Source organism: Macrobrachium rosenbergii, chromosome 46, assembly GCF_040412425.1.
Source record: "Macrobrachium rosenbergii isolate ZJJX-2024 chromosome 46, ASM4041242v1, whole genome shotgun sequence".
Lineage (NCBI taxonomy): Eukaryota > Metazoa > Arthropoda > Malacostraca > Decapoda > Palaemonidae > Macrobrachium > Macrobrachium rosenbergii.
Window position 1 is genome coordinate 48,533,136 of NC_089786.1, and position 24,282 is coordinate 48,557,417.

The window sequence follows — 24,282 nt, forward strand, 5'->3', positions numbered from 1 at the left end:
GCCATTTTTAAAAAAGGCAAGGATTTTTTTCTCTTTAAGTGACTTTTGAAATTGTTATTGATTCACATTTTTTATAAAGTATATTTTTCCTTATACAGGTTCACAATCCCTTATCTGAAACCATTGGGGCCAGCTGTGTTTCAGTTTTTGGGATTTTTTTTGGATTTCGGAATGAAGGTTGCTCCGTAAATACGTACAGGCACATTTTATTTCCAACAAAAATATTCTGTAAAACTCAAAAGCATACTGCATCAAAAGGAACTATAATTTGTGTATATAAATATGCATTATCCAATTTCATGTACCAAGCAATGTTAAGATTTTGTCTCAAAACATGATTTCATCACATACTGTATATTGTGTATAGTGCAAGTTGCAATTTCAGTCGATTACACAAGGCTGTGCTTAATGTGCGAGTTTCTTATTCAGTAGGTTATGCTAGGCTGGGCTTCTTATGCCTGTCTCAGTTTTGGTAGATTCCATTGATAATGCATATTACTTTATATCTAAGTTAGCTTTTAACTAATTAATAGGCCTAGAAGCAAAAATTTTTTTAGTTAAATGCAAGACTTTATTCACTAGATTAAATATGGATCTTCTTTCACTAGATAAAATGGAAATCTTCATTCTCTAGGTTAAATTCGAATTCCCAATCTCTAGGTTAAATGTGAATTTTCATACATTCAACTAGGCTTACCAAACTTCTGGCTAGTCTAAAAATTCATTACTATGAGACATAATTAATTAATCAATTATTTCATATACTGTAATTAGCAATCACTTACAGTACTACTTCATGCAAAGCAAGGGCATATGCAACATAAACAGTTGAATCAAGAAACAGCTGTTTGCTGATTTTAGTTACCGTAACTGACACACATTTATTAAGAATTGCTTAGTTTTTTACTTGATAAAAATATGCTAATTTTCAATGGTGATTTACATAAAATAAATTTTTATTCATCCTTCACACATTGGAGAAGGGGTTAAGAATTTATACCACTAATTATACTAAATATAAAACTTTAGCTGAGGTTGAAAAAACGAACGATGCGCAGGCCACAAAGCGTTTTGGAAGAGGCAGAAGCATAATCCAAAATTGGTAAAAAACACCTTTACTTCATTTAATTTACTGCGTTAATAAACAAAGTAAGTTCCCCAGATTTGATAATTCATGAAAAAACATATCACCGAATTAATGTTTCATTTAGCAACTAATGGCAGTGATGATGTCAGTGAAATGCAATTGCCTGATGATTTCAAGAATGTAAACATTACCAGAATGCAAACGGCACATCATTGCGATGTTCATAAATTATAATATGATAATATGACAATAATACATGGAATATAATTGCATACACCAAGTAAAACAACAGTTTTATTAAAATTATCATTATCCTCAATACAGCTATATTATTTGAATTTTGCAAATGGGTATATGTCAGTGTAACAACCTAAATGGGGCCAGTAGTCTCAAATGGGTATATGTCAGTGTAAAGATAAATCTAAATGGGCCCTAGGAGAGCTGTTAATCAGCTAGTGGTCTGGTTAAACTAAGATATACTCTCTCTCTCTCTCTCTCTCTCTCTCTCTCTCTCTCTCTCTCTCTCTCTCTCTCTCTCTCCTACACACACAAGCAGTTTAAATATTAGGTTTCGGAAAGTTACAAGATGTACAAGAATAAACACAGTAAACACATTAATTTTTTTCACCAAGTGGGACTATAAACGGCATTATATTTCTTCGATTGTAATACCGTATTACAACACTCTACCCTCCATAAAAAAATATTACAGATTCTAAAGCTTCTTAGTTTTTAGAATTCTGGATAAAGGATTGTAAATCTGTACAATTGTCCTGTTTTGTGCAGTTTCACTCAGTTCAAGGTAGACTTTTTTTTTTATTTAATTTTCTGTATGTACAAACCATTACTGTAGATTGCCTTGTTCCACAGTTCAGAATATTGGCAATCAACGCTACAGTGTGCAAGGGTATCTGGAGCTGTGATTTTTTGGTGAAAACAGCACAGTTAACGTATGTTGATGGTTCACAGTAGATTTAAACCTGTGAACTATAAATCCCTTTAGTAAGGACATGTCATAATCATTCAATTTTGTTTTTTGGTGATAGTTGAACTCTTCACTAATCTATGAGTTATATATTCCTTAAAGAGGGCTTGAAATACATTGATTTTATATATATAAGATTATACATAACTAGTACTATCTGTATTGCTTTATGGACATGAATGACAATGAGTGTATATCAAAAAGATTTTGTGGTATTGAAAATAAAGCTCTGAGAAGAATATTCAAAAGCAGGTGGCAGGAGAGAGTGAGAAATGATACCATTTGGGAAATCACAGAAGTTCCAGAAGTAGATGAGAAAATGAAGAAAAGGAGATGGACATGACTTGTACACATCCACACAACCCATGGGAAAGAGGTACTTGTTAGTGGCAGCTGGGTTCTATGAGCACCAAAGAGTTGGAAGATCCAGACCCACTTGGATGAGAACTGCGAACAAGGGGGCTGGAGATGAGTGTAGATTTTTTGTCAGCTAAACATCAATAAGATACAAGCGGTGGAATTTCACAGAGGCCCTTTGTCTCACAGCGGCATTGGGATCAACCACAGAGTTTAAAAAGGGTATTCAGGTGTCAGATTATCATATATTGTTTAAAGAGCAAATTTGGGTGTCTGCCTAGAAATAAATCTCAAATATAAATAGTAAGATCACCTGTCAAAATAATGCTTACTATTACTGTACTGGAAACATTACTAGCAGTATCTTTAATTTATAAACCCAAATCTCACATAGTAAGCGATTTAATATACACATACATAAAAGTAGTAGCAACACTGGTATCAGTGCTGAAGTTGATTTCAATTCCAAGAATATAACCAGAATTCAGTAGGAATGACTACGAATAACAAAATCAGAATCACTTATGATCTCTCATGATAGCTGAGCGCATTAACTTTCTGTTAGGCAAATCCTTGTGACTTAAGGGAGGTGAAAAAGTGTATAATTTAGTTAAATTAAGATAGTCTAAGCTATCTTTGCATTAAAGACTAGCACATTTTTACTTTACTGAATGGGAAAGAAAGATCTCTTCAGAACAATACAGTGGTTTCTCAAATCACTACAGTGAACCCCCATATTCGCGGGGGGATGCGTCCCACACCCCTCCGCAAATAGCTAAAATCCACGAATACTTAAAACCCCTCTAAAAACACTTAGAACTGCCCATTTTGGTAGTTTAAACACAGGAAAACCCTGTAAAAATGCATAAACCTGAGTATTTTAATAGTTTTATCACAAAAAGTGCACTTATTCATGAAAATTATATGAAAATACAGTAATTAGTGAATATTTCTCAGTGAAAAATACCGCGAATGGGTGAATTTTCCGCGAATAATGGCTAGATACGTTCCACAGAGAAACCCACGAATGCGTGAGTCCACGAATCATGAGAACGCGAATACGGGGGATTACTGTATTGTTCGCTGTATGGGGGTAGTGCCATCAGTGCACCTCACGTGGTACACTGTAGGCGTTATTTAAGGTTCTTTACAGCATCCCTTTGGCCCCTAGCTGCAACCTCTTTCATTACTTTTACTGTACCTCCGTTCATATTCTCTTTCTTCCATCTGACTTTCCACCCACTCCTTACAATTGTTTCACAGTGCAAGTGTGAGGTTTTCCCTCCTGTTACACCTTTCAAGCCTTCTTACTGTCAGTTTCCCTTTCAGCACTGAATGACCTCATAGGTCCAAGCGCTTGGCCTTTGACCTAAATTCTATATTCCAGTTCCAGTTCAAATTATTGTTGGTAAGTGCATTTCTTTAGATACTGCCATCTTTGTGCATGCACACAAAGCCAGCAGGTGTCTTAGAGTGTGGTGAAAAGTGGGACTAGCAGATTGTGACCTCTAGCTGTACTCTGACGGTTTTGATGAATATTTTTAATTTTATATATTGAAGGTCCAATTGCTTAAGGGTAGCAGAAAAATGTGATAAAGGATGTTACCATATTTGGATTCCATGTATTACAGTATTTTTAACTCCAATGGAAAAGGATTACTTTGATTAGAAATACTACTCGATATTCTTATGTATGCTCGTTAAATATAGCAGCAGATTATGGAAGCCATATCTAAAAGTATCTCTCTTTATTTTTATATTATAGTATTGCTTGTTCTAAAGGTAAGCGCAAGTGTCATATGGCTCAACAAAGCTTATCAGGAGAACAGTTCTGAGCATCATGCCATCATCAGCAGGTTATACAAGTTCTATAATCGCAATGCATCGAGTGTTCGCACAATTTTGGTGGCCAACTGCCTTACTCAGGACTCACCAAAGGCCTCCGTGCCTAATCAGGAGTCAAACAGCGCTAATAAAGATGCTACGGATGGGAAAAAGGAGGTAAGTTTCTGTTTGTAGCTGTCACAGTCTTTGTTTTTATGCAATGTCTTTGATGTGGGCTTAAAAAGTAAAACAGCTTTCTTGAAAATTAATACATGTGTATTTTAAAAATTTTATTACAGTTATTCATAGAAGACCAGCACCAACCATATTTTAAAAAATATTTAAGAAATGGTGCATTTTACATTGTCATGGTAATGATAATGATGGGAGAACAAAATAAGGATATCATCTTTATACTCTGTCTTAGCAGATACAGAAAACATTTAATGTGACACTAAAGGGATGCATAGAACTATAGTAATAAGTTAGTGTTTATTTTTGCCAATACCTTTCTTTATTTTTTATTCATTGTTGGCTAACTCCTCCACACAGATTGTTGAGAGAGGCAATCCCCCATCACACAGAGATCTGGGGATTCACCAGGTGTCGGTCACAGAAGACCAAAACGCGAAGCAACAGTTACCTGTAAATCCAGTTCATACAAGTCCCATCACATACACCAAGGACTACAGGGAAGCAGAGGAGAGCCTGCCAGATGCTGCAATGGACATGGAGAAAGAATTGGTATGCTTTACAACAGTACTTCTGGGACATATCTGTCATATTTTCTCACACTGTTGGACTGTGGAACAACATCCCAGAGGATGGTGTGCAGTTGGAACTTCAGAAGTTCAAGCGAAGATGCAGTGCATTACAGTACTGCCCTAATACAGTTCAATGTGTATTTTAATATTTTACTTACATTTTTATTTATTATTTTATTAATTTGTTAGCTTATCTGTTTTTCTGATAACTGATCTTTCTGTATTTCTGGAAGCTTGAATTTCAAGTCCGTGGTTCCTGTGGGCTTGTTCCATATGAATAGGGTTCATCTTCTGAATAATAATGATAATGATAATAATAATCATATCAAAAATATTGTGGTTAGGCAGCAATTTGTGTGATTCATGTTTTTATTGTAGTAATGTAGTCTGTAAGAATTTAGAATTCTTTGGCAACAGTGAACATTACTATACCAAACAAAATCCATTTATGCTGCTAATTAGATTTGCTGGTGTCCCCAAGGGGAGCATTAGACTCAGTACCTAAGGGGTAGTGACTCAACGGCAGTCTTTTGGTGGTATGTCAAGTTCCATAAGTATCAACTCCAGTTAACAATATACTTCCTTTATTGGTACTTGAGGGCAGTTCATTATTTTTTTTTTTTTCTATCTCAGCCATCCTGTTCGACTGGGTGGTATTGATAGTTTGGGGTTCCAGGTTGCATCCTACTTCCTTAGGAGTCCATCACTTTTCTCAATATGTCTGCTGTTTCTAATAGCATGCTCTTCTGCGTGTGTCCTGGAGCTAGTTCGGCATCTAGTTTTTCCAGGTTCCTTTTCAGGGATCTTGGGATCGTGCCTAGTGTTCCTATGATTATTGGAACAATTTCTACTGGCATATCCCATATCCTTCTTATTTTCATTTTCAGGTCTTGATACTTATCAATTTTTTCTCTTTCTTTCTCATCTACTCTGATGTCCCATGATACTGCGACATCAGTGAGTGATACTTTCTTCTTGATTTTGATAATCAGTTAAGTCTGGCCAATTGGCATGTATCACCCAATCTGTTCTGATACCATAATCCCAGAGGATCTTTGCCTGATCGTTTTCTATTACTCCCTCAGGTTGGTGTTTGTACCACTTATTACTTCAAGCTAGGTGGTGTTTCTTGCATAGGCTGTACTGGACATTCACTCGCTATGTGGTTTATGGTCCTGTCTCTCATATTGCACTTCCTGCATATGGGTGAGGTGTTATTTCCATCTACTGTTCCTTAGACATATCTGGTTCTTAGGGCCTGATCTTGTGCTGCTGTTAGCATTCCCTCTATTCCCTTTTTGAGTTCTCCCTTCTGTAGCCATTGCCATGTTTCATTGCTGGTCAGTCCTTTAGTCTGTATCAAGTACTGGCCGTTCATTGGTTTGCTGTGCTATTCCTCTGTTCTGTTTTTCATTCTCCTGTCTGTATATTATTATTATTATTATTATTATTATTATTTATTTATTTGGGATGAATCTTACCCATTGTTAAGAATAGCTTATATCTCTGCGCTGATAGGTGAGGATATAGAGCTATCTTTAACAGTAGGTAAGTATCCAAATGATAAATTTTATTATGAAAATTTATACTGGTATATTATTATTATTATTATTATTATTATTATTATTATTATTATTATTATTATTATTATTATTATTATTATTATTATTATTATTATTAGCCCAGGTTGCAACCCAATTTGGAAAAGCACATTGATACAAGGTCATGGGTTTCAAAACAGAAAGAAAGAAATACAGATGTAAAGAATGTAAAGAAAATAAATAAATAAAGAACAAATTATGTAAAAGATATACCATTAAAAGACAAATAAAGCTCCAGTCAGCCTGTTCAATAAACAAAAGAAGCATTTGCATCAATTTTAAACTTCTAATGCTTTATAATGTGGTTTGGATTCCACAAATAAGTTCCAAAACCAATTCTTAGCCACGTTAAATAAGTCTAATCCTTCAGGCCAGCCCTCTCTAGGAGAGCTGTTAATCAGCTCAGTGGTCTGGTAAAACTAAGGTATACTTAAACTTTTTTTTTTCAGTAGTTCAACTATATGATAGTGAACATTGTTCCATATTTGTGTCACATACTTCAAACATTTTGGAAAACTTTAAAAATTTAACATTTGCATTCACCTTAAAAGGGATGAACTTTTCCAAAACTCTTTACATTCCTAAGGAATACAGATTATTGCTTCAATCAAACCTGCTTGCACAAGACAAGAAGAAACCATATGAATCACAAATTATTTTAAAAACTTCTTGTACTACGTGTATTCAAAGTACAAATGGGCTTTCCACCGGTGAGGTCTTAGTGAAGAATGATAATTTTAAAAATTCTGGATTTAGCATCAACATAATTTTTTAATGAGAAAGAAGATTGCTGTGTCTGGATATTTCATATCATAAAATTAAGTTAAACTTGTTCTATTTTCTAATGGCCTGTATATTAATATTCACATGGTTTTCCAGGTAAAGCATTCTGTGATAAAATTTAGATTAAATGGCAGTGTAGTGTATCTAGTCCTATTCTTGACTTCTCTTTCATTTAAACATTGTTTTTTAGGCATCTCAGCCAGTGTGTGGTGCTCGTGTTACGCCACCAGCATCTCTGTCAAGCTCAGCAGAATCTCTCAATTGCGTGAGTAGCTTTTTTCACTACTCTTGAGATTAGGAAAACCATCATAGTGTTTTAGAAGTCGTTTGTCTCTTCTTTAGTCTATCATCAAAAAATAAACTGTCACAAAGGTTCCTTATCTTCAACAGCATTGCTTTCAAGTAAGTTTATGTCTTTTCCTCTCTTTGTTTGTTTGTTTTTTCATGTGTTTCATTTATATTGGTTTTCCTTCTGCATTCAAGGAATTGTTTGGTATGATAGAAGTCAGACTTGGTGGTGTGGTTAAATTGCTTGATGATAATAATGATATGTTAGTCTTTCAGTGGCCTGCGCATTGCATCTAGTTATAATTTAGGTTATTTGATATGTCTCTAGTTAGGTTAATTTATTTTTATCCTTTTAGCTGGAGTTCAGGTGTTTATTAGACTAACTTAGTGTAGAGTTTAATATCATTAGTTTAACGAGACACCTGTATTGCAATATGAGCTCTCAGTGAGCACACCTGAAGGTTTCATTCTAAATGAGAGGTGAAAATTGTAGCAAGGGAGTTGAACAGTTATGTAGGAAGAGACTTGAAGATGAACTTTCAATAATGCCTACGTGTGTGCTGCTAAGCAGTTGTAAAAATTACTCTTCTGATCTTTAAATTATTTAGTCATTTAAAATTAGGTATTTGTTATTTTCACAATTTCTTAAAATTTTCCCCATGATTTTACCCAATTAAGTAAAAGACATGAAATATTACACATTGAGTCTTTAGCAAATTTAGTGCCAATAGCTATGATAAGAAGGGGACTGGAGTCATGGTAAACCCTTCTCAAATTAATATACTGTATATGCGTATACTGTACATCCTTGTATCTTTGTATGTGTTCAGGTACAGACAGTCCCCAGTTATCGATGATCTGGTTTTATGGGGCTTGTCTAGCGACGAAAATCAGCAATTTTCAACGCCAAAAATCACCAATTTCTGCTTATCGGTGCCGCCAATAATTGGGGAATTATTGGCACCAATACATACCTAACAGAGTCGCCAATAACCGAAAATCAGCAATTTTTTTTTTTTTCAGCACCGATAAGCGTAAAAAATCGCCAATTTTCGGTTATCCGCAATTTTCGGTTATCATCACACCATCAAAACAGAACCCCCGCCGATAACTGGGAACTGCCTGTATATATATTTAATATATCTCTGTGTATGTTTGGGAATACAGTACTGTACATAAAAACAAAACCCTTTTGGCCAGTGCTGAGCGTGTTGAGAATTTATGGTTGCTGGCTCGATTATGTTAATGAAATAAACTTTTAGAGGGGCCTTTCAAAATGATAAAGCAGACTGCACATTTGCAGGAAGGTATGGATGTAGATGGTGCCCCCTGTAAAGCTAGAAATGATGTGGGATCTGACTTAGATGAAGAAGGTAGCGAGAGCAATGCCACGTTTCCAATGTCTTTGGCTGACGATCGGGATAAATACCTTATTTTTACTACAGGATCTAAAACTTATTCGCCTCATCAGATAGGTAAGTTTTCTACTTGGTTTTTAAGAATTGCCTTTAGCTTAAATGTGTATTGATTGAAAAAATTCTGTCATTAATACTGTATCTGAAATCTTTGTCACCTTTCATACATAAAACCAGTTTCAGTTTAGGCTGGTAACAATGGCCAAAAAGTAGAAATAATAAAATATAACATTTTAAGCTACAATGAAAACTTGATAGGGCTGGAAGTATTATGCTAAGAGGTGTATTCAGTCCCAGTGTGTTTACGAATATTATATGATGATGGGGAAAACATTTCGTGATCCCTCCAACAGTCATTCTTCTCCCTTTAGAAGAAATAGCAAAGGACAACTGAGAATGGAATGTGAAGGTCAGACATCTGATTAGAAACTAAAACATAGTTATGGTAAGGAGAACTGTATTATCTGTCTGCCACAGGTGCACGCTCTCTTTCTCTCTAAAGCAAGATATTGCACTCACATAGACTGCATATAGCATTATTTTACATTTTAATGCCATACAAAGGGGTTTTTTGTCAACTAGACCTTTGTGATGAAGAGGAGGTTGTAAACAATAAAACTCCTCTAAGTTCCTTTGCTGCTGGGTTTTATTTTGGGATTGTTTACGAGAGAAGTTCCTCTAACAAGAACTCTCTACCAACTCGGTGCCCCATGGGCCACACCTGGCTTGTTACCACCAGGCCATCAACATCATACCAGTTGGCTGCTGCTAGGCATTTATGGTAACAGTTACTACCCCGAAATCACCAGCACCTGAACCAGTACATTTTTTGCTTAAATTAAAAAAAACAATTGAGTCATACTAAGTTCCCCAAGGACATGTACATAAGTCATCATTATGGTAACTTTCATTAACGGCACTGAAAAGATAAGTGAGAAACTTGTTATTATAGGCAGTTTGTAAATGAGTGTGACTGTGTTGTCAAAACCAATCCACCCTTTTGGTTTCATAATTTTATGAAAATTTATATTTGAGGGCACAACTTTGCCTTTGTTTTGCTATTATTCAAGAACCATCAAGTCTGTATTTTTTTTCATTTTAGTTCAAATTTAAGGCAAATATAATTTTGTTAATTTTTTTATGCAGTTTTTAAAGGCTGTCACTTTTTGTGAAAATTAGTTTTAAAAACAAAGTATAATTTTATTGTTTTGCTACAAGAATCATTATGGAAGTTTAATTTTAACTGTCAGGTTACTAGGACAGAATTGTTTTACTCTTAACTAGACCAAACTTGATGGAAATAGGAGAAAAGAAAGTAGGAAGGATAGACCAGCCCCTTAAAGAAAAGCTTTAAGAGTCAGGGAGAGCAGATGTAAGAAGAGGCTTCTGAATTGTGTCAGTAGAAGGAAAGGAAATAGTCACTGAACTACTTGGTTCAAGGAATATTGATATGCACAGTAGTGGTCTGTCTGCTTTATAAAAATGCCTGAGGAAGGAAAAGACTTTTTTAAACCCTGTTTAGCAGAAGCCTAAGTAGAACCTGTGGAAAAGAGACTGGCAGACGGACCGGCCACTGTACAACAGAAAGGGAATGTAAAGGATAGGTAGGAGGGCAGTTATTGTTCATGTGATGTGGTTTGTGACCCTGTTTTAATGTTACTTTTATAACTTTGTTTTTTCTTATTCACAAAACATCTTCACCTACAAATAAATATAAGCATTTTCTGTATTTAGTAGGGAAAACTGGTTGGGATTTCTCACTAAATTAACACCTGATACAGTGTACATATTGGGTGTTAATTAATCTTTTATGCAAATACCAAGTTCTGCTCCCTGTTTTTAAACAGTTGAAGGGTAAAGAAATCCAAACCTTATCTCATGATCCTGATCCTCAGATTGTTAAACTTACTCTGTGGTCATATTTAAGTATTATTATTTCAACTGATTTCTGATATTTTAGTAGGGAAGTTTGCTTTTTACAGTACCAAATACAGCTGTGCTGAAATGGAGTTGATTTTGCAGGCTTCAAAAGAATAAAAACTTTCACTATACCTACGTTTTTGGATGCTGGGCCAGGCCTTCGGGAGAGGATCCAGCAACAAAACCATGAGAGAGAGTTAAGGAACTTAGGTCTATTCCAGGAGCCAAATTGGTATGTACGCAGAGACAACTTGATCTTAGTGATTAGGTCTCCCTTGTACAATTTCCCTTTTGATTCCAGATGTATTTATTTCGGTCTTGAGTTTTTACATGTTCTCTTTGGTTCCTAACCACTGGGCCACTCAGCCATCTTCAACTTTTCATTAGCTTTTGGGGAATTCCTTTGTAAATCTAGAAATGATACTTCAACTTTGTCATTCTGCAGTCTTTGTCCTCTGCTTGAGAATAAGTCTTCCAGACCAGGCTGTGGACAGTGAAATATGGCTTGGTTTGGTTAAGACTTCATAAATGATAATCCATCCATCCATCGTCTAACAAGTCCTTTGGTGTATTTAATCACTATTGAACCAAGAAAGTGGAAGAAAGTAATTCTGAGAAAATTATCCAAAAGATTTATTTTTATCCTTGCAGTGAGACTTAGTGCATATCCGACATGTCATTATCCTGTAGAGTTGGTGTTCTGAGTAACATTTCTTGAAATTTTCAGTAGAATTATCAGCACACTTCTGTACTGAAACTACTATGTTCTTACTTATGAAGGAAACTGCAAATTGAACGGCCTTGACTTGGTAACATTGAATATCTGCATTACAACTTACATTTTATTTTCTCTCCAGTGAAATTGCTACCAACTTGAAGAATTCAAATGAGTTAGTTATCCCTGGGTTTTATGAAAATAAATTTTAAACGCTATTGCATTGCTCCATTTTCTGTCCTGTTCTTCACTTACCTTTACAATTCACTTGTATAGTTTTGATTTACTTTCTTATACAGTATCATTTACTATGCCCTTTGTATTTTGCATATAGACTTGACATTGCCCTTTAATGCGTAAGCAATGGTTTGGAGGTGAAATGACCCTCATGTTGTTTTTTTGAAGTACATGAACCAGAACACTGGGTCCTTTATGAGCTGGAAAGCTTAGTGGAAAGACACCAAAGAGATGAAAAATGACAGGCAGTAAGGATGATGAAAAAATCATCAGGATTGTCTACATGCAGTAGTGCCGTGCAAGGTGCACAGTACGTACCACCCACTTGTGTTGACAGAGAGCCTCAAAAGCATTTTCAGAAATAATTTATAGCCCCCATAAACTCACTTATTCAGCTACTGTGGAGTAGTCATTGAGCCATGGAAATGCACTATCTTGTCCTCTGTGGATTTTCTTTGTGTGTACAGATAAAATTAATAGTGTATCTAAAGAGTTAGACAGGTTTACATCTACTTAGAAGATCATTTATCAAGAATGAAGAATCATTTGTTCAGACAGTCTGCCATTTTGAAGTGCATTTCAGTTTTTGAAATGTGTAATTTATAGTTTTCAAATTTTTGTATTGTAGAATAACGTAAATAACTTATACCTGTCAAAGGTTGTGTAGCTTAAACTGTACATAAAATTTATTCCTAATATTCCATTAAAGTAATTATTAAAGTAAAAGATTTAACAATTGAAAGACCACTGTCCTATGTAAAACTAGAATTTTTTTATGGTATACAGCGTAATATACATTTTCTCTATTTTTTCCAGGCTAGATTATGATTCTGTTGCTGACCGATTTGATGAAATTGACCACCTAATTGATCTGAATGGACACATTATTGGTATGGGACTTTCTCCAGATCATAGGTAAAATTTTACTTTTTTGTATAGTGGGCACGGATCGATGTAGGTTCTAATGTACTTTTTATCACAGTAGTGATGTAGTTTGCATATGCTATATTATAGTTAAAGATTGTTTAATTTATTAAGTATCCATAACAGGTGTTTGGTTAATTTTTAAATTGTTCATGACAGATGTCTGTGATTGATGTTGTAATTCTTTTCTGGATAACAAGAACTATTATAGACATCATTATATGGAGTGAATATTACCTACTGTTAAGATTAGCTTTATCTTCGTGCTGTTTGGTGTGGTCAGCATTTAAAAAAATCAAAATACACTTGGCTAACCCACTCGGACTGTCTCTGTAGTCATCTGTTTCTCACCAGATGGTCCTGGAATGTGTACATTCTTGTCATATTTCTTCATGCTGACCTGTCATACGGATGGTCGGATCGGCGTTAGTAATATTTTGATGATTTATGGCTAATTTTCTCCTATATGGTATTGTGCCTGTTTCTGTTTTTGTGATATGTCATCTACAACAAGCAGAGATGAAAGCATTAAGCTGTATAGGAAAGACTTTATGAAAACCGAATGTTTAGATATTGCAAGATGACCACATACCCTATGTTAGAGTATCTGCTCAGGCATGAGTGTGGTTCTCTTGATATGCAGATTTTGATTGATCTGATGAGAGGATGTAAATTTTGTGTAGTATCGAAAGATGTTAGAGGCCAATATTTACGTAGGGAAATAGTTAGGGCACACCCGAAACGTTCTCAATCATTTCCTTGTTGTCTTCTGGTGTTGCTTCTCCTCCTCCATTAACCTACCTGATAGCCTAGGTTAATTCCTCTTTCTCTCATTCTGCTCTGCCTTCTTTTGCTTCCTATGTGGTTCAGGATAAAAATAACAATTGACATATATTCTTTTATTAGTTTGGATTTTGATCAAAAATATTAGAGCCAAGATTGCCCCTTGTCGAAACTTCAACTAGAGAGATTGTGCTTTTCCTCAAGTTGTGGCATAGTTTTATGTATTTTCTTTAAATTTACATAAAGTGAAAATGCATATATGAAGGTGTGTTTCGTTGTTTGTGTTTGGTAATGAAAAACGTTGTCTTAGCTGTTTCTTGTGTTTAATTGTAAGTATACTTGTAATTTTGCTCAACTACTGGTTTAGTCTCCTCTGAAGAGGAACCAAGGCAACGTAGAGTGGTCTTGGGGACTCTAGAATGCAGCCATCTTGTCAATGTCCTTCAAACCATTTAAGTATTCTCTTAAAGTACATTTACCTTTTTTATGCAGTCTAAATGGGTTTAGATGTACTTTTAGATGAGGGTTGCGTAATAGAGATTGTGCCACCAATCTAACAACAGTCCCTGCCGAGTTTGGAGTTTCCGTTTCTCTCTGATAACCGAAAATCGTTTGGCGATTTTCGTTGGTTCCGATTTGATCGCCAACTTTTTCGACAACCTGAAATCCTCTAAACATAGTGGTTTTTCGGCGCAAAATTGCCGATTTTCATTGCTGACAAGCGTCATAAAACTGATCGCCATTCTATCCCCCGCCATTAACCGAGTGTATTGTGAGCTGTACAATTGTGGACAATAAGTTTATATTGTTAGTTTAGTTAATATACACAACGCAATGGATTGATATAATCATTTAAACGCATTTGAAGTAACCTCAGCATAAGACTTAGGCTTTGGGTCAGCCAGATCGCTTAGTATACAAACACTTATTTGAAATGCTGCTGCTTATTCTTTTGCCCCCCTGTTGTCCATCCCTGAGAATGAAGGTATCATGCCATGTGTCAGTGATAACCCTCCCCCACTCTGTACTCAGTTTTCCTCTCAACCATTTTTTGTATTCACCAAGCCACCGTACAACGCCGAATTATTCCTTTTCTTATGCCAACTGACAACCTGAAATCCGCTAAACATTGGTTTTTCCCTCTGCTTGGCAACACTGGCTGGCTCCCATTCCATCCCTTTATTTAGAATGTTAGAGTTAGATTCAGACATTATTTGCATGTTTAGCCATGGCTGACTGTCAAGGGGTTATGTGGTGACTCAGTTTTCCTCTCTATTGTTCTTGTATTCATCACCTTGAATTTTATTCCTTTTCATTATAGTGGCTCACCTCCACCACTTACTTATCTAGAGTGTTCTAAGACTATTCGTGTCATTCCATCATGAAGAATCACCTGACTTACCACCTGTCCTGTGACTTTTGCTGCCATGACATGGTCCTCCAGTTAGACTTGAGGGGTTTCATGGTGGCCTTGTCTCAGTATTTAAGTGATGCATAGCTCATGTTGTTCCATTTTCGCTTCCTTTTACCAAAGCTGAATCCAGTAACCAGTGTTCTTTAGGTTGCTTCTACCTCAGCTCCTGTTAAAACAAATAAGAAGCTAACACCAATTTTGGTAGGGTGCGTTATCATGAATGTAGAGCCTTTGGGAGATGGATGAACAGTCAAAGAGAAATGGAAACTGTTTAGTGTATGCTGGCTCTCGGATGCCATTGCATCTTTTACCAGTTTTGAAACTGCCTAGAGCTGGATTAGGTCTTACATACATTATACTTTTTCACTTTCCTCTGTTCAACTTGCAGTTTCTAGTTCTTGGACCTAGGAAGCAAAAACCCCTCTAATAGCTAAGGTAATTTGGCCTAATTGTGAGGCAAAAGTACCTTTGAATGTAGTATTTTGTTCTTAGCGCTACAGCTCGATTACTGTAAGAGTAATATTTATATGTATGTTATGTTTTTGCTTGCATGTAGATATATATTTATATGTATATATGTACGTAAATATAATGATGTCTGCTCTGTCTACATCCCCCCCCCCCATTTTATAGGCTATGTTATAAGGTATACAGTATAGGTAAAAATTATCTTAGGCCACAATACATTAGGCTAAGCTATTCCATGTTGACTATACCTTAGAGTAGGGTAACATAGAACATAGACCTAAATGCCATATGTTAGGCTTTCTTACCTAAAACTAAATACTGGCCTAATGGCTTCATGGCCAAATTTGGGACGTAGGGGTGGATATATCAATCTATAACAGATAAACAATACATTCATATTACTGTACTCCCTTTTCAGCGAGTCATTCAGTTGGGTCCTTGCAGCTTTTTAGAAGGGCAAAGGACAAGCTCTGTCAACATGTAGGACACGTACTTCCACTTCCCAGTACTTCTTCAGTCGAAGTAAAGTATTCTCCCGTGAATTGAAGTCTTAGAAGTATGGAATCATCTGCTTAGTATCAGAGTACTGTAGCTCTCCTGTATTTGGAATAACAGTTCTCTACCACTATTAAGAACTATGTGGGTTGGCCTGCAGACCTCAAGAACCTTTACACTGTCCTCAAATGTCTTGGAGGCAGATTGAGGGGCCATTCTAAGAAACATTTGATGTCAGGAAATGGAAGTGTAAACATCTTACAGCTCTTGGCAGTTCAGAATGGTTTTATGCAAGTCTTGATTCTTTCACAAGAGGACAGGGAGACACAAATCAAGAATTTTGTTCAGGCTAGCAAAGGAACTACCTTTTCCTTTTGACAGAGTCCAGTAACATCATTCCATTCCCTCATTTTGTCTTAAGAAGAAATCTTGGTACTGAAGACCAACTCGGCAGTGAGGGCAAAGTCTCCAGTCAGATAGTCTCCTCTGCCTCAGGTTTGCCAGTTGTGGAACTTTTAGGCAGACCCAAACACCCATCTGTTAACGATTCCCCAAAACACCACACTACCATTACTGCCCTCCATGCCAGGATCCTTGGGCACGGGCAGTGGTTGCCTTCCTTCGAGAATGGTTGAATTTAGGCCTTTAGGTTTTTCCTCTGTTGGCTGTTTTTGAGGAAATACTCAACAGGTTGTGGACTTTGCAGATCACAAGGATGACTTTGTTAGTGCATTCATGGCCCCAAGGGGAATGATTTCCCTAACTTTCTTGCCTGGTGGAAGATGTTCCTCATTTTCTTTTATTTGCACCATGCTAACTGAAATATTGCTCACAATTTAAAGTTTGACGAGGTTTTCAATCTTTTGTAGTGGTCATTTCATCTTCCAATCATGCTTTATGATGAAATTTAGATGTAAGGCTTCAGATGTTAACATAACCTCAGTTAAGCCCTTTGATAAAGCATCACTGAACTTTGAAGACACTTTTTCTTTTAGCTCTTGTTGCGGCAAAGTGTATTAGTGAGCTTCAAGCTCCTTCTTGTATGGGCTCTTTGTTCTTGTGGCAACCCCTCTGTTTTCTTTCAGTGCTTAGAGGAAAAGATATAGAGGAGGAACCCCTTCCCAGTTTTGTTACAGTGCCTAATTTAACTGCATTCATAGACAGTGAAGAAGTGGGTGTCTTTATATCCAGATTAGACCTAGTAAGAGGTTATAGTAGTGAACTTCAAGCCCTATCTCGTTCTTTGTGTTTGCTCTAGTGGCAACCTCTCTCGTTTCCTTCATTGTGGCAGACCTCTTTCTTTGTGACAGTGTCCTTCATTGTCTTAATGGGTTTACCTGGTCATGAACCTGAAATATGACAAGAAAGATGGCAAAGTCTATGCACACATTTGAAACATTCTAGCACCATCTGGTTGTCCTGCAGCTCAGAGGAAACAGATTTTAGACTTAGTCCTTTCGGAGGGACTCTTTCTCCTGTACCAAATATGATAGTAACTTTGCTTTCTATCTTAACTTCAGTTGCTAGAAATACTGTTGAATTTTGGGAGCATGAAGGTACACTTTTTGTCATATTTTGATTTTTTTGAAATGTACTCTACGAGATTGAGTCGTTTTTTTCCCTTTACCTCTGAAAATTTTGGCAAGTTTGGCAAGTACTTACCAGTAAGGATAAAGGCAAGAATGTTGAAAGCTTTTCCTCCCCTTTAAAAGCTTTCAGTTCGTTGACTGTACACTGTTTCTTTGGCTACACTAACCTACCATCCTCATTCAATTACCTTTAACAGTCATTCCAATTAATGAAAATTAAAATCAATTATTTGTTGTGGATGGTCATAAGGAATATGAAGACATAAACTTCTAGGTTGGGAAACAGATCATCTGAATTTTTTTGATTTTTAAATGTCACTGGCACGAAGATAAAGCTAGCTTTAACATTAGGTAAGTATTCATATAATTACTTTTATCATGTTCCATTATTGTTCCAATTTGTACATAGATTCTGCTTCTACATGAATTTCTGGTATTACACAGTGAATTTGCTGTTGCTTGATGTTGATAATTTGGTAAATTTGTATCTCCATACGTAGGCACAGTAATGTTTAAGGTGTGCTATGCAAAGCACAGAATATAGTCAGTACTTACAGGTTTTTTGTAGTAACAGAGTGTCTATGCTGCTTTTTTTCTCCCTTTCCTTATGGCTTTCCAAGTACCTAATAAAATTTTTCTGACTACGAATTTTTGCACCTTTTTGAAATACAAATCTGTGAATCCAGACCTGCAAGGTTTGAAATTTGAATTAGTGTAGTGGTCTGACAAAGCTACCTTATGGTAACTAATTTCATATCCCATCGAAGAATTTTGTGATTATTCATTGAAGAATATAGAAATTGTACTATTAATATAGAGTTATTTTTCATCTTTGGACTAGGATTTAGAAGATTTTATGCAAAGATTATGTTTTCATCATTCTTTAGATATTTTGACTTCACTGCTTGAAGTTCCATATTTATAAGAACATTCTCGTTTTTCTCCAATATTCCTCTGACCTGTCATGCGTACTTGGAAACGGAGAGAAGACATCATTAATGTTGTGCAATGTTGGCTTCTTAAATAAACTGCAATGTTAAACAAGGAGTATTCAGTTTGCATTATAAAGATCTGAATTAGATTTTAATCTTTACAAAGCAGTTTAATGTTCTTATATATATTTTTTATTAAAGTAATTTTGTATTATGGAAGAAATGCAGGTTATTTTTGTTGATATAATTGATAAGATCCCATAAGAAGTACAAGCATATAAAATGTATCCAAGTTTTTGAATGTACATTCAAGAAAAAAATTTATACTTATGAATTTTGGACTCGGATATTACGGTGTTATCAAGAAATGTATTGCATAAAAATTACGATTTTTTTTACTTTGGAAATTAGCAAAATAATATCAGAAAGTTGAAGACCAAAGACATTGGCACAGTAACAGCACTGGAATTGTTTATTTTCGTTGACAATCAGTGTATTTTGCTTAACTGTAAACAGAGCCAAAGGTCCTTTGCAACATCCCTTCTGCCCAGTTGCATTGCTTTCTGATGCTTACTTTCTTCCAATCCCTGTCAACTTTCTTACTTGGCTAACCAAGTTCTTTAATTTTTATTTTTCTTTTGGTAGTTACTAAAGAATTTTCATTTCCTTGTATATATTCGGAATTTAAGTGCCGTTATTGTTATTTGAACTGCTTTTTGTGTATCTGTTTGCAGTTTTATGGAAGGAATTAAAGGAGGAAGTGAAGTATGCAGTTTGGAATTATGAACAGATACATCAAACTGATTTTTTATATACAGTATATATTGGATGGGTAACATTTAACCATTCTCAGTTTGTAAAGTGCCATCTTGTTGCCAGAAATATAAAATTTAACAAGTTTTCCTCTGTACATTTTAGGTACTTATATGTCAACAGCAGACCATGGCAAGCTAATTGCGTCATTGATAATCCCCTCAGTCCTCCAAGGATTGCAGAAGGGATAGATCTACACGTAATTGACCTCACAACTTTAACTGAGGTAGCTATAGTTCTCGAAGTTTCCTCTCAGTGTCATGTTTACCATCATCATCATCATCACTAAAGTGCATAATTTTTTTTTCATTCTTTAGAAAAGAATGTACAGTACTTGTGATTTTTTACCTTATAGCAGAAGTACAAGTACAGTAGTGTAATAAATTACTGATGTTTCTTATCTAGTGAATTAAACAGAATCAGGAATTGTGTACGGACAGTACCCTACTTATGAACATTCAGAGGTATGAACAAATGTGATTATAAATTAAAATTGTGCTTGGTAAGGAACAACTGAATTATCATCACAATTTTTCAGGTTTTATGTGTCATTTTTACTAATAAAGTACTGTACTCTATAAAATGCAGTATTGCATTGACATTATATCATACTATACTTAAATAGGCATGAACACCAACTTACAAACAATTCAAGATATGAACAGCCGTTCGGAACGTAACTTCGTTTGCATGTAGGGTAGTGTCTGCATAATTTCTTACAAAACTGTACCTTTATCTTTCTTGTTTCATGCCACAGTTATTATTTAATTTATTCTGCATCACAAAGAAAAGAAACTGTATCTTAAAAAGATCTCATTTATTTGGAAATTGCATTTTAATACATTCAGTTCAAGATCATGTAAAATCATATCATCCAGTTGTCATCCATTTGGATTCTGACGATGCAAGATTACATCATCCATAATTGAAAAAAAATTGTTTGGAATAGCTTTGCTCACATCATCCTCATTATATCACACACAGCTTTTTGGGTTTGTACACAGTTTTGTAATGGAAGGCCCAACAAAGACGAATATTCAGTCATAAGACATAACTCTTTAGTAACCACTCCAGTTGAATATGAGGTGTACGTGGGATAGGTAGAATTGGCGATTGGTCGTAGTCTTACCAAATGAGTGTCTAGAAATGTGGGTTATGAAAATTTTGTCATTTTATATTTATTCAACAGGTTGGAACAATGCTGCGATCTCATAAGGCGTACACACCCAATGATGAGTGTTTCTTTATATTTTTAGATGTGTCACACCAATTTGTTGCAAGGTAAGTGGAAACTTAAGGTTGTTTTTACTAGTGAAAGCTTCCTGGGCTTCAGTCATTTCATTCTTATCCTTTGTTTTCCTCTTACTTACCTGTCCAGCATCTCTAACTTTAACTTGCCCTGATTTTCACATTTCATTTAAGAACAAATCTTTTGACTAATGCCCAGAAAGCCTGTGTTGCTTTTTGTCTTTGAGTTTCTGTTCATTTCTTTTGCCCTTTTCTAATATGACTGCCTAACTTCTTGTGTTTTGCCTATCTCCAGTATTTACCCATCACTGAGTCCTTCCAGATACTGACAGTGGATATGCAGTCGTGCACATTTCAGTGGTGGCATTTATAGCAGTGCACATTTCAACCCTTGAGATTCTGATGACTGCAGATGTTGCATTCATAGAAAGTGCTAGGCTAACTTCATTGAGTCAGTTTGACATTTTATTTCAGTTGTTTTAGTTAGTTAGTTATAAATGATTTGTTTAACCAGACCAATTATTGAACATACTACTACAGTGGAGTCCAAGTACAGTACTGTATTTCACTTCAAATTGCATAAAAGCTAGCATTATACTATGAAAAGTAGATTTACAAGGAACAGTAAAAAAAAAATTGCTCTGCTTGTAAGCTGTAATTGTAATCTGCCACAGACAAGTTTTGAGAGTTCCCAGAATCTCAAGGGTTAAGAACAAATTGTGCAGTTACTTTGCTTTCATCCCCAAGTGCTATGCCCATCAAAAGGAAATCCATTTCATTAGTTCTATGGGAATCTAGAAATTAAACTAAGTGGTCCGGTTAAACCCTAAAAAAACCTTCTTTGTCTTTTATCTTGATGTAGAGATTTACAAATACCTTCATGCTTCATGAATATTTACTGTGTGAATAGAAGAGTAATTCACTTAATATTTCATAATAACTTTGTGTTTCAGGAATTGTTATTTTATTAGAAATGGATTAATTTTGAAACAATTCTCTTTCTGGAAAATAATCAGTCTTTATGTTCTAATCTGAATAGAATCTGGTAATTATTAAGCAATTTCTCGATGAAGGAAGGATAGATCTTATATTCAAATTGCGTGCAATGAACCAAGAGCTTGAAAGCGCTTCTATCAAATCCTTTTCTGTTGACAGTGGTGCAGAGGATCGACATGGGTACATTTGGGAGAGACATTATGGTGTCTGTCTTGCCCGCCTTCCCCATAAAGATGTCGTGAATGCAGTGGCATTCAACCCGAGAGATCCAGAGATGCTAGTTACCGTCAGTGATGACCATAAGATTAAGGTAAGTCCAAGTAACAGCGCTTGCAAGGTTTATCAGTCTTTACCATGACAGAATATATCTGGTCTTGTACACTACATAACACTGGTGGTTCACTACAAAAATCCTTGAAAGAGCAAAACCGAATCTCTATATATTGATATATATTCACCACCAAAATGTTCTTATTAAAATTGTTACAAAATAGGTTAACATGACCGGTGAAAATAATTTCTTGGTTCGATTTTGCTCTCGGAAGGATCTTTATAGTGAGCCACCAGTGTTATGTAGCATACAAGATCAGACATATTCTGTAATGGCTCTTATTGTTCAATGAGGGATCTGGATGTCACATTTAAGTTGAAGATGGATTTCACTAATAGTGCAATTAGTTATTCATATGTGAGGGGTAAAAATGGGACCAATGCTAATTTAAAGAAACTGGACAGCTATGGAGGAGGAGAATGCAAGAAATGAATGAAGAGTAAAAAGCACGAAACTAGGGTGAGAGGAAAACTACCAAAGGGCCCTTAGTAAATGCACAGTGTGCCTCACAAGGCAGACTGGAGATGATTAACTCCTTTCGCTGAATTAATGATTACTAGTTTTGGGATTAAACCTAGTTCTATTTCTATGTTTTGCATCAAATACCATTGTTTTCCTTCATTATTCTGTTACATAATTCTCGTTCGTAAAGGTGTAATGGTGAAATTGGAGGTGTTTTGCAATATATGTGATTTAGGCATAAAGCCAAGCACTGGGACCCATGGGGTCATTCAGCGCTATGCTGAGAATGAATGAAAATGGAAATGTTATAAATAATGTGGTGTTCTGGTTGTGCAAATGAGTGGTAAAAAATAAGGTTGAGCAATAGGACAGTTAATTGTCAAGGGGATTATTATGTAGTGTGCTTTGCACAGCATTGTAGATTGTCCTGGAGGCTATATGCAGCATCCTTTCAACCCTAACTGCGATGCCTAATGTGTGTTCCACATCGCTTGGTTCCTTTCTTCTCATCTGACTTGGCTGTCCAAATTCATCCTCCCCCATTGGAATAATAATCTTGGAATTTGACTTGGTGATTTGGTTAAGGAAATAAGAAAATTTAATAAGTTGTGCATTGTTTCTTCCTTGTAACATTCTAATTCATCATACTTGTAAATCCAGTCATTTTAAGCATATTTTTTGTTGATTTTTTAAAATACTCTCAAGCTCTACAACTTGTTAAAGTAATGCATATAGTCCAGAGTTGAAGCAGTTTTTTTTTTTCATGCAAACTACAGTAGTTTATTTTGTTCACTAGACCTTGAATGTCTGCTGCCAGTTTTTCATTTGTTCCCAGAAGCTTTGCCAGTGCTGCACATCATGTAAATTAAAGTTTTTCATAGTAATTTTTATCTTCTGTCAGTTTGCATTTCATTGATAACGATGTGCTTTGCAGAACCACTCTGGATGGCGTAGGGAAAACTGTCTGTAGTGGTCCTTGCTTAGCTCACTGCATGCTATGCCAAATGTTCTGTACATCATTTGCCTCACTGCAATACTTTCTGTCTTTAACTTTTTATCCATTTCCTTTGGCCCTTTCACTCCTAAGATGTTTTATGCATTTCCTTTGACCCTTTCACTCTTAAGATGTCCAACTTCAGCTTTAAATTGCTTCAACTTTGTTTTATTAAGGATAAATCCTTCAGGCATACCCTATGAGAAGTCTAGAAAATTGTCTGTGTTCAGATTACTAAAGTTTAACTTGTAGGTCTTAAATTCTGTCAAATTTACAAGTGGTATGCGAGAGATTCTGCTCTAAAAAGTTGAGAAATGTGAGTTTTACTGTAAGTTCATTGAGTCAGTGTAAGATAGTAGTAGACATAGGATAAAATTAACATATGCATTAGATAAAACATAATTTGTGAATTTACCTTTTGAAGTAGAAATGTAATTTGTGAATTTACCTTTGAAGTAGATTGTTCTTTATCCTTTCACAAATAGAAAAAATAGATATTGGGGACAAGATTACGTGGACACAACTGTCCATGTATTCTAGGAAGTAGCAAGAATTCCTTTTAGTTACACATCACTTGCATAAGAGAGACTAACATTCCTCTTAATAAATTAATTGGCATTTTCTTCATACCCTGTAGGTTTGGAGGTCAAGGAGAAAAGCCCGGAAGTTGCACGTAGATCTAGCCGATGCAGAAATTGCCAAAGAACTTAGATTGAAAAGCCCACGTGGAGATTCAAGCGTTGAGTGTTCAGAGTATATGAATCAGTTGCACATTGGTTGAGTTTTTGTTTAGAAATAAAGTTGTACTTAATGTTTGCTTGCTGTGTATTCTTAAGGAAATCTTTACGGTGTTGGAG

At 35.6% G+C, this 24,282-nt stretch overlaps 1 protein-coding gene across 7 annotated transcripts in view; it reads left to right on the forward strand.

The window, feature by feature from the left end:
* Window positions 1–24,242, forward strand: part of Fbw5 (F-box and WD repeat domain containing 5) — a 136,319-nt gene extending 112,077 nt beyond the window's left edge. For all 7 annotated transcript variants that reach the window (XM_067089688.1, XM_067089685.1, XM_067089683.1 and 4 more), the window contains 10 exons: window positions 4,212–4,430; window positions 4,806–4,997; window positions 7,592–7,666; window positions 8,993–9,164; window positions 11,127–11,256; window positions 12,793–12,891; window positions 19,500–19,620; window positions 20,584–20,675; window positions 21,798–21,948; window positions 24,063–24,242. In XM_067089688.1, the coding sequence (XP_066945789.1) occupies window positions 4,212–4,430; window positions 4,806–4,997; window positions 7,592–7,666; window positions 8,993–9,164; window positions 11,127–11,256; window positions 12,793–12,891; window positions 19,500–19,620; window positions 20,584–20,675; window positions 21,798–21,948; window positions 24,063–24,206 (1,395 nt within the window). In that variant the 3' untranslated portion in view covers window positions 24,207–24,242. The remainder of the gene's footprint in view (window positions 1–4,211; window positions 4,431–4,805; window positions 4,998–7,591; window positions 7,667–8,992; window positions 9,165–11,126; window positions 11,257–12,792; window positions 12,892–19,499; window positions 19,621–20,583; window positions 20,676–21,797; window positions 21,949–24,062) is intronic.
* The last annotated feature ends 40 nt before the right edge of the window (window positions 24,243–24,282 follow it).